Here is a 14,639-nt window from a genome sequence, read left to right on the forward strand (position 1 = left end):
CCTTTTCACTTCTGTTTTCTTAATTTTCTGCCCTTTTTTCTTCCCCAATTATCCACTTCATCTGTAGGAGAGGTACCATTCTTTGGTGATGGTAAAGACCCATTGCTTCTCGAAGAGTACAGAAGTAAACAGGTGCCACCACCGAGAGCTCAGAATGGACCACACTCTGACGATACACTGCCCTCCACTTCTACCTCTGATAGCTCTCAGAGTACTCCAAGTAAAAATGGAACCAAACACACCAGTCCTCAAAAGTTTGTCAGCAAGAGCCAGTTCACCATCGGAAGCGGCGAGGGATCGCCCAAGTCGGGTCTCTCTCCTAAATTATCTCGCCGACCGAGGTCGGGAGGTAGGAGAAGTCGCTCCGCCTCTCCCGGTGGGAAGGAGCATTCTCCATCTCACGCCAAGGTGACGCCCCCGCCTCCGAGACAGGAGAGTAAGGAGAGCTTTAAGCCAGCTCTGGCCACCTCTGTCTGCGAATGTGCCCGGGCCGTGTTTGCCGCCTTCCTCTGGCACGAGGGACTCGTCCACGATGCCATGGCCTGCGCTTCCTTCCTGAAGTTCAACGTCAACATAACGAAAGCTGTGGCGTTTGACGTCGGGGAAGACCCACCCCAGGCTGGCAAAAGGGAGTTGAAACTGAAAAACCGGCACTCCATGGACCTGTCCAAAGCCAGGAGGGAGAACGAATTCCCTCTGGATATCGTAGCGTTGAACATCAACGAAAATGGAGCGATGTTAAGGAAGAGGTTGGAGCAGGAGCTGGGAGAGAAAGATGCCTACAGCGAAGAGGACGGGGAAGAATCGAGAGACGGACCAGCGTCCGGCATGGGCTTGGGAGAATCCGATCAAGACTTAGCTAAATCCTTACCAGCCCGACCACCCGCCATCACGGTACCCATCACTCTCAAGAATCTCCTCTCGCTGTGGGATGACATCTCCGTGGCAACCATAAACATCGCATCGCAATCGTTAGTCTTGCCGAGTCCGGCTCCCATCATAAAGACCGCAAGCACAAAGTCTGTGGAGGTGAAAGAGATCCCGAGACCCCGGGAACCAAAGGGTAAGAAGAGGAGAGACAGGCCCTCGAAAGGAGGGAGGGGTAATTTATTCGGCGACGCGGCAGGTGCCCCCATCGGGGTTGAGAAGAATGAGACCATCTGTGAATTATGCGTGGGGGTCTTTCCCCGCCCCGTGACCTACCACATGAAGAACGCACACCCGGGGTGCGGGAGGAACGCCAACGGTTACGGGTACAACAGCAGCGGGACGTACTGCGGGGGTTGGGCAGGTAACTGCGGTGATGGGGGCATGGCCGGCAGCAGCTGGTATCTGATGTGTCGGAACTGCAAGTCCAAGTACATACAGGACAGACAGGATAAAGCCAAGGATAAGGTGGGTCTGTATGCTCTGGCCTTCTAACACCCTATACGCACCCCTACCCTACCCATTCCCTTACCTCTTGTCCCTACATCTCTCCTAGCCCACTCTACTCCACCCAATTCGTAGCCTGCCCTATCCGAACCTACCCTACGCCTATCAGTTGTCCAAAGCTAAAAAACAAAGGTTTCATAAATTGTAATATGGTCAAATGTGAATCTTGTATTAGTTTATGTGATTGCAGGTTTAATAGTTGGTTACTAATGGTCATGCTACGTATCCAATTGCAATTTGATTGCTAAATATAATCTTGCAAAACTTATTGTCATTTGTACTCGAATTAATTAAATGGAAACATGCAACATGTTTTTAGAGAAGAATATAAAATGTGTCATGATAGGGGCTCATTGTTTATTTATATTCCAAACTATGTTTGCTATTTTGGGGAATCTTTCAGAACCCTAAAGTTTACCATTTGAAGCAAAATTAATAGATCAGTACCAATCGTACATTCATCCCTGTATTATATCTCTCTAACCAGGACAAGGTGAAAAAAATGAAGAAAAAAATGCCACCATTGAAGACTCCCAAGGTGATCCCACCTCTGGAAGCACATCACGTGATGAAGGCCAATGCACTCTTCCTGTTAGATCTCGCCAGCGCCTGCGGCCCGAGCTTCTCTCGTAAATGCTCCGCAATGAAAATGAGGCGGTTCGACATGCCAGCGGTTCGAGAGACGGATTCTATGACTCCAGAGAACCCCTTCCCGATCGTACAATTCCAGTATCTAAAGAATTCCCCACTGTCGCCAGAAGAACTGGATATGGGTTCGATGGTGCAAGAGAACGACTACGGTAAGCATGATAAATTAAGGAGTAAATTAACATCTTTGATTTCAGCAACTTTTTCAAGACCAATACCAAGATCTCTAACTAATGTAATAAGCAACTGGTTATGGTTGCCACTTGACATATTCTTGTAGTATAATAATAGCTGTTTGTGTTAAGGACCATGGATGTGTTTAAAAGCCCAAAAGAATCGCGTTCCCTTCACAAATAATCTTGACTACCTCTCCGATGCCTACAACGGATATCGATAGATCAGGCACAATAAAGTAGAATGCTGAAGCATTCTGAAGGATAGAATCACACAATAGTATCGAGATTATCTCTATTGTTTTATAATATTTCAGCCTTGCTGCAGTTGATCCTGCAGCTGCTGCAGCTTATCCATTATGACAATGGGCTATTATTAAATTAGTTAATCTGTTGTGAAGTACAAAATGTTTTGGTAAAATGAGCGAACGAAATTGCAACCAACTGACTTTTGAGATGTTTCTCCACCATTTGCCGTTTCTCACACCGGTTTAGGCATTCCGGTTCCGTCTCGTTCGGTACCAGCTCTCAACCTCTCGGTCACCAACAACGACGAGGTTTTAAAGTCCAACAGCCAACGGAAGAGCAACTACTTGAGGTCGGTCTCTATGCTCGCCCAGGACGGTTACAAAGGTTTGAAGTTGAGAAGGCGAAACCTCAGTGGCAGTGCAGGTCAGTGTTTTAACCATCTTCTCTTCTTGTCTTCCTGTCTGCTTTTGTTCTCATTTCATAAATGACCTAGATGACACGTTGATAAAACAAGCAAAATTTCAGGTTGTGCTACCTATCGTAGCCTTTTTTTATCACGATTTGTTAACTTAAATTCTGATGACAGCAAATCTCAATTTTGTTATTGTTATTTTAAACTTCTCAATATAAGGTTTTCTAGTTAAAAACACAAGTATGTATGTCCCTTACTCATGACAGATGACGGTAGCTCTCTCCTGCGGCGCCCATCGCCTCGTCTCGCCACCCTGATGGAGGATGGTTCGACCGCTGCTCTCGCTCTAAGCAGACCATCCATGCGATTTATGGTCCGTCATCACGATCTGGAAGGACTCAAGTTAGCCATGAAACAATCTCTCTGTAAAGCTGCCTGTAAAATACATGCTCTCCAAGTAAGCAGACTGTTTTACCGTTAAATTCATTCTTTGGTATGTTGGTTTAAATTGATAGAAACCTTGCATTTAAATGATACCTTGCAAGTAGTATTCAGACCTGGAAAATGTTGGGGCTGTTTACTGGTTAATGAACAGTGGATTTCACTGTTTGCCAGCAGAAAAATAGGAAAATGGGCATATTTTGTAACAGTACAAAATTTCATGTTACTTTTGTATTCAAAGAAAATGACAGTGTGAATTTGATTTTAGCCAGTAGATTTTTTTAATGCATTGGCAGTTTTTAACCAAGTGGTTCAAAGTTGTGAAATTGTAGGCCTGAGTATTCCACATTTGAAAACATGCTTCTTTAAAATGCTGCTTTAACAATCAAGTGCAAATATTGCATGAAGATTTTTTCTTCTTCTGTTGAAGGTGTATTCAGAGCAAAAACGTATATTTGTTCTGTAAAAAATGTATTGTCTGACATGCCCCGGTATAAAACATGACTCCGGGAAGTATTAATACTACAACTGATACTGGAAGTTTTAATACTTCAGTATTAATATGGGAGCCTTGGGTACTCTTCTTATGCCATTTAGCTTTGTTTATATCTTCAAAGTCACTTTGAATAGCTTGGTTTTCTCTCTTTATGTGATGTTATTCATATTAGAAACTTTTCATTGCTTCAGTACTTCAAATTTTACATTTGATATTTTGTACAGGCGCTGAATTGGTTGCTAAGGATTGACTTCCAACTTTACATTTGATATTTTGTATAGGCGCTGAATTGGTTGCTAAGGATTGACTTCAAATTTTACATTTGATATTTTGTACATGGGCTGAATTGGTTGCTAAGGATTGATTTCAAATTTTACATTTGATATTTTGTACATGGGCTGAATTGGTTGCTAAGGAGTGACTTCAAATTTTACATTTGATATTTGATGTAGGTGCAGAATTGGTTGCTAAGGAGTGACAACAAATATTACATTTGATATTTGATGTAGGCGCTGAATTGGTTGCTAAGGAGTGATTTCAAATTTTACATATGATATTTTGTTTAGGCGCTGAATTGGTTGCTAAGGAGTGCGACCCAGCCGATCTGCATACATGACCTTCTCTGGCACTTTGTGGGAGCGCTGTCTCCGATAGCAGTAGAGAAGGAAGTCGAAGAAGAAGAGAAAGGGAAAGATGGGAAAAAGGAAGCCAAGGAAGAAGCCCCTCCTGAACCAGAAAAGGTAAAGAGAGGGAAAATATTCATCTGTGATGTTCTATGCCCTTTACTTAATTAATTGACATCTCAAACTTGGTTTTTCTTAGAAGGATACTGGGGTGTTTGAGTGCAATCATTATAGATTACGAAAAACAGAAAATTAACTCTTTCAACTCTAGTCTTGGTATTAAAATTGTTACCTTGCTGAGATCTGAAAAATTGACATTTTTGCTAATTTTATTTGTCAGATATCAGGTAATAATATGTGATGTTGTATGAGGTCTATGTATACCAATGCCTTTATCTCTTCTGCAATCGTATGAACTATTATAAATGACAAACTTAAATAACTTATAATGAAAAAAGTCACAAGAGATTGTGTTATGTTGATTACTACAAACATTAATTATATAAAATGCCTGCTACTATCATGTACCATGTTTCCATTACAAAATAAATAAAGAACCAGAAATGGAAAAAGAAGAATTAAAACTAAACCGAGCAAAATTGTTTTGTTTCACATTGCTAACAATTATTTCAGACAAATATTCCAATTTTATTGTTTGTTTGTTTGTTTATTTATTTATTTATATTTGCTGTAACTAAGGACCAAGAGGGTCTGATCCTGGAACACCCCCTGGAGGACATCTTGGTCTCCGAGGAAGCGGTCAGCCTTCTTCCAATCACATTCCATGATTTCCTGCAAACTGTTTCTGATCTGATGCTGGTCCTCCCCCACGGTGGCGCCCTTCAGAGGATGGCCCTCCAGTGCTGGAGTATGAAATTTCGCACAAACGATCACATGTTCCTGCATCAGTCTCACGTATTCAGTAACATCAACCGGATTTTGTCAAAGTCGGATGAGGCTGAAGCTGATCAAGATCAGAAGGTGGTCAAGAGAGATGAAGAGGTTGGTACAGTTTGACGAAAGCTGATTGTTTTCTGTAAAATTCAATTTCCAATCGTTTCGGTTGCATAGGGTGAGTGAAACACAACATCGATAGATAACCTATAAACTAAAATAAAAGTGATGAATAAGTGGAGAACCAGGTAAAAGGTACTGTGACTTTCAACTGGTGCCCTCAGCAAAGAACTGGCTATGTAAAAATGGTATTTGTTTCAACCCAATTATAGATATTCAGAAAATTATGGAATACAAGATTTGTGTCTCTCTTAACAAAATCATAAGATGATTGTACAAACAATTGCAGGAAGAGGTTAATCTGTGGCATTAAGTGAGTTTACCATCTGATTAAAATGTTTTCGTTCTCTTATTTTTCTACGAAGGCATGTGCTCAGCTGGAGTACCTGGTGGACATTACAAACAGTATTGAGTGTGAGGTGTCCAGCCGGTCGGTCATGCTGGGCTGTTTGACCGATGGATCTACAGAGACCTTCTGGGAGTCCGGAGACGAGGATAGAAACAAACCAAAGGTCATCACCATCAAGGTCAAAGATGCATCCACGCCATCTATGCTTGCTGTGCATATTGATAACAGCAGAGACCTTCGGGTAAGTACCGAAGGCACATCCCCCTCCCCCCACTGTCTGACCACCACCCTCCCCAGCTGCCTTCTTGCCTTTTCAGTCCCTCTATAACCTCTGATGAATCTTGGAAGAACAATGTGAACATAAGTTTATCACCAAAAAGAATCAACCAATAAAAGTAATTAAACCCTTTTTCCTTCATAGAGCTCTCTCCTTCCAGATTCTAATTGGGGCAAATTGTATCAGTGAACCTAACTTTTGTCCTTCCATTTCTCAATGTTCTCTACAGAACAAAGTGAACTTGGTCACTTTGGGTGCTGGCGCTCACTCGTCTAGCCTGCAGAAGATGAAACAGGTCTCTCTAGACATGAGATTTGGAGGTTGGGTGACCTTTGACCTGGAAGAACTACCAAACAGCAAGAAGGTAATGACCATCGATGTGAAGGGACCAGACAGTCACCTAAGAGTCCGACAGATCAAGGTTCTAGGGGTCAGAGAAGGAGAACAGTTTCAAGGTAAGACACTCTTTGGGGAAGTAGTTCATATCTCCTGCTACGAATTATAGAATAGATGCTAGAAATCGATGAGCAAATCCCACGATTTGTATGATTGTTTTTCCTGATGTGTTGGGTTTGCGATGAAAGTATTCTCTCATACAATTATTAACAGGAAAATAAGAAACTTATTTCGACTATAAAAGTTGACGATAAGGTAGTCATCGAAATACCAAGATGCGAGCATTCCTCAAAATTTAGTTTTCAACTACACAGGCCACTCTGGGTGTGAATCTGTTGGCAGTAATGTAGTCATTTAATATAGTTTAGTAATAAAGCATTTTCTTGGGTGACAAAATACAGCAGGTTTCTCAATGAAATCCACCATAATCATTTTTGTGCGAAAAACTTCAGTTGTAGGTTGTCATCGCAAAAGTTTCGACCAAAATCATCATTGATACTTTCGCTCTGATAATTGTGCTTACTCTGTAGTCCTGGCTATTGTCTACTGTAAAACCTTTAATCTGTTCCACAGAGCCTCTCGACAGTGACCCATCCTTACAGCAGATGGACTGCATCTCAGAGTCTCTGAGAATATTCCGCCTTCTGACGTCTCAAGTATTTGGGAAGCTATTGGCAGGTGAAGTTCCAGGACTGGATGGCAAAGAAACACCCGAAGGAAAATCTGGATCAGAGGATGGGGTAAGGTTGAATAAATGAAAGAATCAAAAGTGGGGTTAGGTAGGGGAGATGGGGGGTGGGAGAGTGGGGTTATTTGAATGTGAATTTACTGAGGGTTTTCTCTTAGATGAGACCTTTGAGATGATGTGGGAGTTGTTTGTTTTGTATCACCCTGCCTCAAAAGCCTAGAAAAAGTTTGGAAGTTTTCAAAATAGTTTAGACCTCCGTTGGCTTTTAGATCCAAATGAGGTTATGAAAGCTACGAGGGTGCTGATTTTTAACGTTTTATGAGACAACTTGATTATTTATTCTTGGAAGTTGTTGTTGTTGTTCTTTTCATAGGATGCTGGTGATCCTGACCTCAGGGAGCACATGGTCGGCATTCTCTTCAGTCGAAGTCGACTTACCAATCTGCAGAAGCAGGTGAGTGAAAAAATTTAATAACGCTGACTGCATTTCACTACTTTTCATATCCCATGAGGATGCAAAATACCAACATGTAAGGTAGGGTAGGGCAGGGTAGGGAAGTATAGGATAGAGTAGGGTAGGAAAGGATAGGGTTTGAAACACTTGCCTAGCAAATATTTCTAGGTCTCACCTAAATTTGCATATATAGCTCTGAGCTGAAGTTGTTACTGTTTTCAATCAATGCACATGTTATGTTACAATTGGGAGGGAGTAATTTTGTACCTTTAGGAAGGGAACAGTTTAATGGTAACTTTTATACCAGAGTGAAAAATGAGGGAATTGAGTGAGGAGAGGAGGCGGGGGGGGGGGGGGTGGATGGATTAGAATTGCATAATTTTGGTAGGCAAACACATTCTCCATTGGTTTGATCAATTCCTACAAATGTGAACAGTTTGAAAGCTTTCATTTTACTTTGGTAGCAAGAAATCCACCTCCAAAATAACAAAAGAAAAGTACTTGTGCGACTCTAGTAGTCTGGAACCTATAAGTTACAATTTTATGCTGATTTAAACTGAAATTATGAAATTTTGTGGAGCATACTCCCCTCCCCCCCCTCCACCTCCATCATAGTGGTTATTTACCACTTGCATCACACAAAACTTCAAACGGTTCATATAGGGTTCACTCCTGTTGCTTGTCTGTTGTTTTTCTCAAGGTTTGCTCACATATTGTACTAGCCATTCACAAGGAGACTTCCAGAATGCGAGAGTACTGGGAGGGTAACCTCCTGACAGACGAGGGTGCGGATCAGGTCCACAAAGCCGAAGGGGTGCCCCCTGCCACCACCATGTCTGATGCTTACTGCTTCGAGCTGCTCTCCATGGTGCTAGCTCTCAGCTACTCCGGCGTGGGCCGTGCCTACGTCGCACAGCAGACGGAACTGCTGCAGGATTTGTTGTCTCTGTTACATACAAGCACTCCCAGAGTGCAAAGACAGGTGAGCATGTTGGAATATGATAGGAAAACTGAAGAAAATAATTTTTCCAAATATGTGATGGTACTTTAGTCTTTGTGTTCTTCTCTTTTCTGATGAATCATATGTATAGAAGATTTAAATTCAAGAAATAAATTTATGATGTTGTACTAAAGGTATTCTACGACAGTTTTCAATGTTTTTTCTAGAACTTTTACCTTTTGACTAGAATGCAGCTGTTGCTAGGTGTGCCAGGAATTAGCAATCAATGTTTTGTTACTTTTCTTTGGGGGGGGGGGGGGGGTAGGGGGGTTTGCCAAGTTGGTCACAGTTAGCATGAAGCATTAGAGAACAATGTGAAGTTATCCCACATGGTTATGTGTTAAATACTACTGTTATGTAATGCAGCACATTTACCTGCACAGTGCACTCTATAAAATCACAAAAAAATATATGGCAAAAACAAGATTTGTTTTGTTTTTTAACTTTCAGGTTACATCGATTCTCAGGAAAGTCTTACCTGAGATTTCTCCCGCCTACTTTGCCAGCGTCGTTGGAGTCAGTGCCCTGCCCCCGACAGACGTTGTACCAGTGACTCCAGAGGGGCAGTCGTCGCCCCTATCCACCCCCCAGAAAGGCGTCTTGGATATTTTCTTGGCTTGCATTGCCAAAGCCTTGACTGTCCAGGTGAAAGCTAAAGGCATCGGAGGAAGCAAAGCACCACAAATGACATCATTGGCGAGTACATTCTCTCAACAACAGAAGTAAGTATATAAACACAGATGAAGCATCAAGTCTGGGATTTAACACTAAACTTACAAGATAATCAAAGCACCACAAATGACATCATTGGCGAGTACATTCTCTCAACAACAGAAGTAAGTCTATAAACACAGATGAAGCATCAAGTCTGGGATTTAACACTAAACTTACAAGATAATCAAAGCACCACAAATGACATCATTGGCGAGTACATTCTCTCAACAACAGAAGTAAGTCTATAAACACAGATGAAGCATCAAGTCTGAGATTTAACACTAAACTTACAAGATAATCAAAGCACCACAAATGACATCATTGGCGAGTACATTCTCTCAACAACAGAAGTAAGTCTATAAACACAGATGAAGCATCAAGTCTGGGATTTAACACTAAACTTACAAGATAATCAAAGCACCACAAATGACATCATTGGCGAGTACATTCTCTCAACAACAGAAGTAAGTCTATAAACACAGATGAAGCATCAAGTCTGGGATTTAACACTAAACTTACAAGATAATCAAAGCACCACAAATGACATCATTGGCGAGTACATTCTCTCAACAACAGAAGTAAGTCTATAAACACAGATGAAGCATCAAGTCTGGGATTTAACACTAAACTTACAAGATAATCAAAGCACCACAAATGACATCATTGGCGAGTACATTCTCTCAACAACAGAAGTAAGTCTATAAACACAGATGAAGCATCAAGTCTGGGATTTAACACTAAACTTACAAGATAATCAAAGCACCACAAATGACATCATTGGCGAGTACATTCTCTCAACAACAGAAGTAAGTCTATAAACACAGATGAAGCATCAAGTCTGGGATTTAACACTAAACTTACAAGATAATCAAAGCACCACAAATGACATCATTGGCGAGTACATTCTCTCAACAACAGAAGTTAGTCTATAAACACAGATGAAGCATCAAGTCTGGGATTTAACACTAAACTTACAAGATAATCAAAGCACCACAAATGACATCATTGGCGAGTACATTCTCTCAACAACAGAAGTAAGTCTATAAACACAGATGAAGCATCAAGTCTGGGATTTAACACTAAACTTACAAGATAATCAAAGCACCACAAATGACATCATTGGCGAGTACATTCTCTCAACAACAGAAGTAAGTCTATAAACACAGATGAAGCATCAAGTCTGGGATTTAACACTAAACTTACAAGATAATCAAAGCACCACAAATGACATCATTGGCGAGTACATTCTCTCAACAACAGAAGTAAGTCTATAAACACAGATGAAGCATCAAGTCTGGGATTTAACACTAAACTTACAAGATAATCAAAGCACCACAAATGACATCATTGGCGAGTACATTCTCTCAACAACAGAAGTAAGTATATAAACACAGATGAAGCATCAAGTCTGGGATTTAACACTAAACTTACAAGATAATCAAAGCACCACAAATGACATCATTGGCGAGTACATTCTCTCAACAACAGAAGTAAGTCTATAAACACAGATGAAGCATCAAGTCTGGGATTTAACACTAAACTTACAAGATAATCAAAGCACCACAAATGACATCATTGGCGAGTACATTCTCTCAACAACAGAAGTAAGTCTATGAACACAGATGAAGCATCAAGTCTGGGATTTAACACTAAACTTACAAGATAATCAAAGCACCACAAATGACATCATTGGCGAGTACATTCTCTCAACAACAGAAGTAAGTCTATAAACACAGATGAAGCATCAAGTCTGGGATTTAACACTAAACTTACAAGATAATCAAAGCACCACAAATGACATCATTGGCGAGTACATTCTCTCAACAACAGAAGTAAGTCTATAAACACAGATGAAGCATCAAGTCTGGGTTTTAACACTAAACTTACAAGATAATCAAAGCACCACAAATGACATCATTGGCAAGTACATTCTCTCAACAACAGAAGTAAGTCTATAAACACAGATGAAGCATCAAGTCTGGGTTTTAACACTCAACTTACAAGATAATCAAAGCACCACAAATGACATCATTGGCGAGTACATTCTCTCAACAACAGAAGTAAGTATATAAACACAGATAAAAGCATTAAGTCTGGGTTTTAACACTCAACTTACAAGAAAATCTTTTATATGTTCATTTCTAACTTGCTGTAAAGTATTTAAGTATATCACAATGTTTGGAACAAAATAAAAAAAGTAAATTAGGTGTCATTTCTCTCCCCAAAGAGTTGCAATCAACCAGTAATTTCTGCTCTATGTTTTGTGACAGCAACAATTTCCATTCGATATTCTTACAGAACTAGATGTGAAAATGTTGAAGCCATTTGTTATTAAAACTCACTATTTGGTTTCAATAGAAATTCAAAACTTACTGACTCAGAGGATTTAAGATGTTCTTGAGATCAAGTTATATTCTTCTTTACCAATTCGTGTCATTGTCACACTCTGTTGAAATTTTCATGAAAACTTGTATTGTTTTCCTTTCTATCTAGGGAAAAGCTAGACAAAGACTCAAGTAATGAGGTACCCTCAGAGGCTCCCGAGGCACCATCAACAGACCACTGGTACCTTCGAGGAACAATGCCCTTCAGCTTAGCGGAACAGATGATCAATCTTATAAAAGACATGTCAAAGGTCAGTAGATCTTGTAGAACTTTTAGCATCAGTTCCTATCGAACTTGTAGAAACATGTCAGAGGGATCCGGGAAAGAAACAATGGGAAAATGTCACTTCATTAGTGGTTAGTTTCCTTCTGCTTTGCTAAGATTTGCAACAAATACATACTTTTAATATATACCAGATATAATTTTAATATGTGAGAGGACTCTGCAAGATAATTTGACAATTTTTTTTTACAAATTTTTAACTTTTTTTCCCGAAATGTTAGAACAGCGTCTTCTCTTCAAATTGATCGATGCAGATATATAGATTCTTTGGCAAAATTAATATTTTAAATGGCAATTCATTTAATACACCAATATTTCTACTCCTTACTCCACACCTCCACCGTAAACCAAGCATTTAAAGTTTGATTTTTGTGGGCTGTTCTTTCTTTTTGTCCTCGCAGGGAGAGCTTTCCATCCCTTGGACTGATGTCACCAAGTCAGCGATTGCTGAAGTTGTTCTTTCTTTGACAAGAATACCAGAGACCGTCAGAAAACCTGTTTCATGTCTTCAAGAGTCAACGGTAAAAACTATTAATATAATCAATCCTCGAATGAACCTTTGAGTATTTATTGACATATCAATTTCTTGTTCTATCAATTGCAGTTCTGATGAATGTTGCTTTCATTTCAATATTTCATCTAAATTTGTGCATGGTTCAAGTTGTCCTTGTTACTTGTGGCAGTTATGCAGTTACTGCAAATTCTAATAGATGATTTCAACTAAATTCTCAAACTTGAATTTAACGTGAATTTCAAAGCAGTAATGATTCGCTTTCACATGAAGCGTGGTCTCTGTCCTCTTTATTAGAATATTTTATCGGTCGTTGCTATTTACTTTTTGTTTACATCTGAAAGAAGGAAACTGTCGTTATCGATGATGGTTCAGAACAGGCAAAAGAACCTTTTGTCATTTTTTAACTTTGTTTCTATTTCACTCTTTTTATTCAAAAGCTTTGGCTGAGCCTTGCATCACTCTGTGTGTTAGAGCCAGAGCATGTGGACAGACTCTCCACAAGCCAAAGAACACAGAATGTTGAGAAGACTCCCAGTAAAGAGAAAGTAAGTACATCGGGAAGATAATCCAATGAGATAATCCAATGAGATAATCCAATGAGCTAATCCTGATCCTGCTGTAATCAACTAATCTAATAAGTGACTGATATACTTACCAATATTACTAGCATAATTCATTGACTATCTTACAACAGAATGCCAAATATACAGTGCTAACCTCCTCTTCTCCCCCACCCTCATTCTGGCCACCCCTCCTGCAACCAAAAAAAAGGGGGACTGTTTATTAAAAAAAATCATGATTCATGCTCGTTACCACTCTCTTTTTGCCAAAATATTTGACGATAATTTTGACTCATTAATCAATCCCCTTCCCCCACTATAGGCTTGCTTGGAGACAACTATCACTCCTCGTCTCCACTGAATCCAGTGATCATACCCTTTAAAACATTGAAAAAGATGATGAACCGCAAGATTTTATGCTAGAACCTGTTTGCCGTGGAATAAGTTTGATGAATATCATGAGTCTACATCCCAGAAGAGTATTGGCAACGTGTAGTTTAGTCTGATGCATTTTTCAAAGACTCGAATATCTAACAACTCATTTTCATTCATGCTTTTAGCCGACCTGCGAGAACCACGACGACGCGCTGACGCTGGCCATCATCGAATGCGGCGCCTGCGGTACATTATGTGCAGAATGCGACAGAATCCTCCATCTGCCCAAATCAAAGCGACACCATCAGAGAAAGGTTAGTGACATCTTTGATTGCTCCAGGTATGGTGTCCACTTCAAATATCTCTATGCACCCGTTATACTTTGTAATTAGTTACGGTTTATACCATATTATATCTTAAGAGAGTAGCACAAGTTATCACCGGGGAGGGGGAGGGGGGAGGGGGAGGAGGTATCTAGGTTGAGGGCTTTGTCCCTCCCCTTTGTTGGAATAATTGTTGATTTTGGGGTCTCCAGAATCCAATTTAATAATTTGTAGTATTCCTTGTAAGATAGGTTGAAGGCCTTATTACTATTTGAAGATATACATTTCTATGCTCAAATTTGGAGTAGCTTGATTGCCCATGAAATGATTGAATATTCTTTACCACGGCAAATTTGGAATGGACTAAAACAAAGTAATTTTGACTAGAATTTCTTACGAGAATAGATAAGCGGGAGAGGAGGATGGGGAGAGGGAGAGCATTAGATGAAGATGGAACATTGTACCAGAAAAGTATTTGTAGCAGAAAAGACTAGAAAGTGGCTGAAACTACTGATCCCAGCATTTTCAGAAAGATGGTGTCGGGCTTACATAAGGGTTTCCCAACTTACGACTGAATAGTTTAGTTTAGACGTCCCAAAATCACAAACTTCCATTCTTTTGATGCATGTTTTAACAGTTTGTTGTCATTCTTCCTTCTAACCCAAGGGCACAACTGGACTTTTGTGCAGGGGGTTGGGAGTATTGCTTCTCTGGGGGGCATGAAGTATTTTCTAGATGCAAAAACATTTTTCTGAGATTTTCGGGGGAGGGGGGGCTGAGACAAATATTTTTGTGACCCTCGGCCTTCTTTCCCAGGCTATGTCACTGCATT

General features: G+C 40.2%; 1 protein-coding gene across 2 annotated transcripts in view; it reads left to right on the plus strand.

Moving 5' to 3' along the window:
- LOC139980240 (E3 ubiquitin-protein ligase MYCBP2-like) overlaps nucleotides 1-14,639 on the plus strand; it is a 69,408-nt gene that overhangs the window by 47,578 nt on the left and 7,191 nt on the right. For both annotated transcript variants that reach the window (XM_071991772.1, XM_071991773.1), the window contains exons 52-67: nucleotides 68-1,395; nucleotides 1,922-2,234; nucleotides 2,751-2,927; nucleotides 3,183-3,373; nucleotides 4,420-4,593; nucleotides 5,176-5,478; nucleotides 5,856-6,080; nucleotides 6,346-6,571; nucleotides 7,086-7,252; nucleotides 7,574-7,654; nucleotides 8,355-8,636; nucleotides 9,105-9,376; nucleotides 11,862-12,003; nucleotides 12,437-12,556; nucleotides 12,987-13,094; nucleotides 13,670-13,798. In XM_071991772.1, coding sequence (XP_071847873.1) covers nucleotides 68-1,395; nucleotides 1,922-2,234; nucleotides 2,751-2,927; nucleotides 3,183-3,373; nucleotides 4,420-4,593; nucleotides 5,176-5,478; nucleotides 5,856-6,080; nucleotides 6,346-6,571; nucleotides 7,086-7,252; nucleotides 7,574-7,654; nucleotides 8,355-8,636; nucleotides 9,105-9,376; nucleotides 11,862-12,003; nucleotides 12,437-12,556; nucleotides 12,987-13,094; nucleotides 13,670-13,798 — 4,238 coding nt within the window. The remainder of the gene's footprint in view (nucleotides 1-67; nucleotides 1,396-1,921; nucleotides 2,235-2,750; nucleotides 2,928-3,182; nucleotides 3,374-4,419; nucleotides 4,594-5,175; nucleotides 5,479-5,855; nucleotides 6,081-6,345; nucleotides 6,572-7,085; nucleotides 7,253-7,573; nucleotides 7,655-8,354; nucleotides 8,637-9,104; nucleotides 9,377-11,861; nucleotides 12,004-12,436; nucleotides 12,557-12,986; nucleotides 13,095-13,669; nucleotides 13,799-14,639) is intronic.

The sequence above is a fragment of the Apostichopus japonicus genome, chromosome 14, assembly GCF_037975245.1.
Source record: "Apostichopus japonicus isolate 1M-3 chromosome 14, ASM3797524v1, whole genome shotgun sequence".
In the NCBI taxonomy this organism is placed as follows: Eukaryota; Metazoa; Echinodermata; class Holothuroidea; order Aspidochirotida; family Stichopodidae; genus Apostichopus; species Apostichopus japonicus.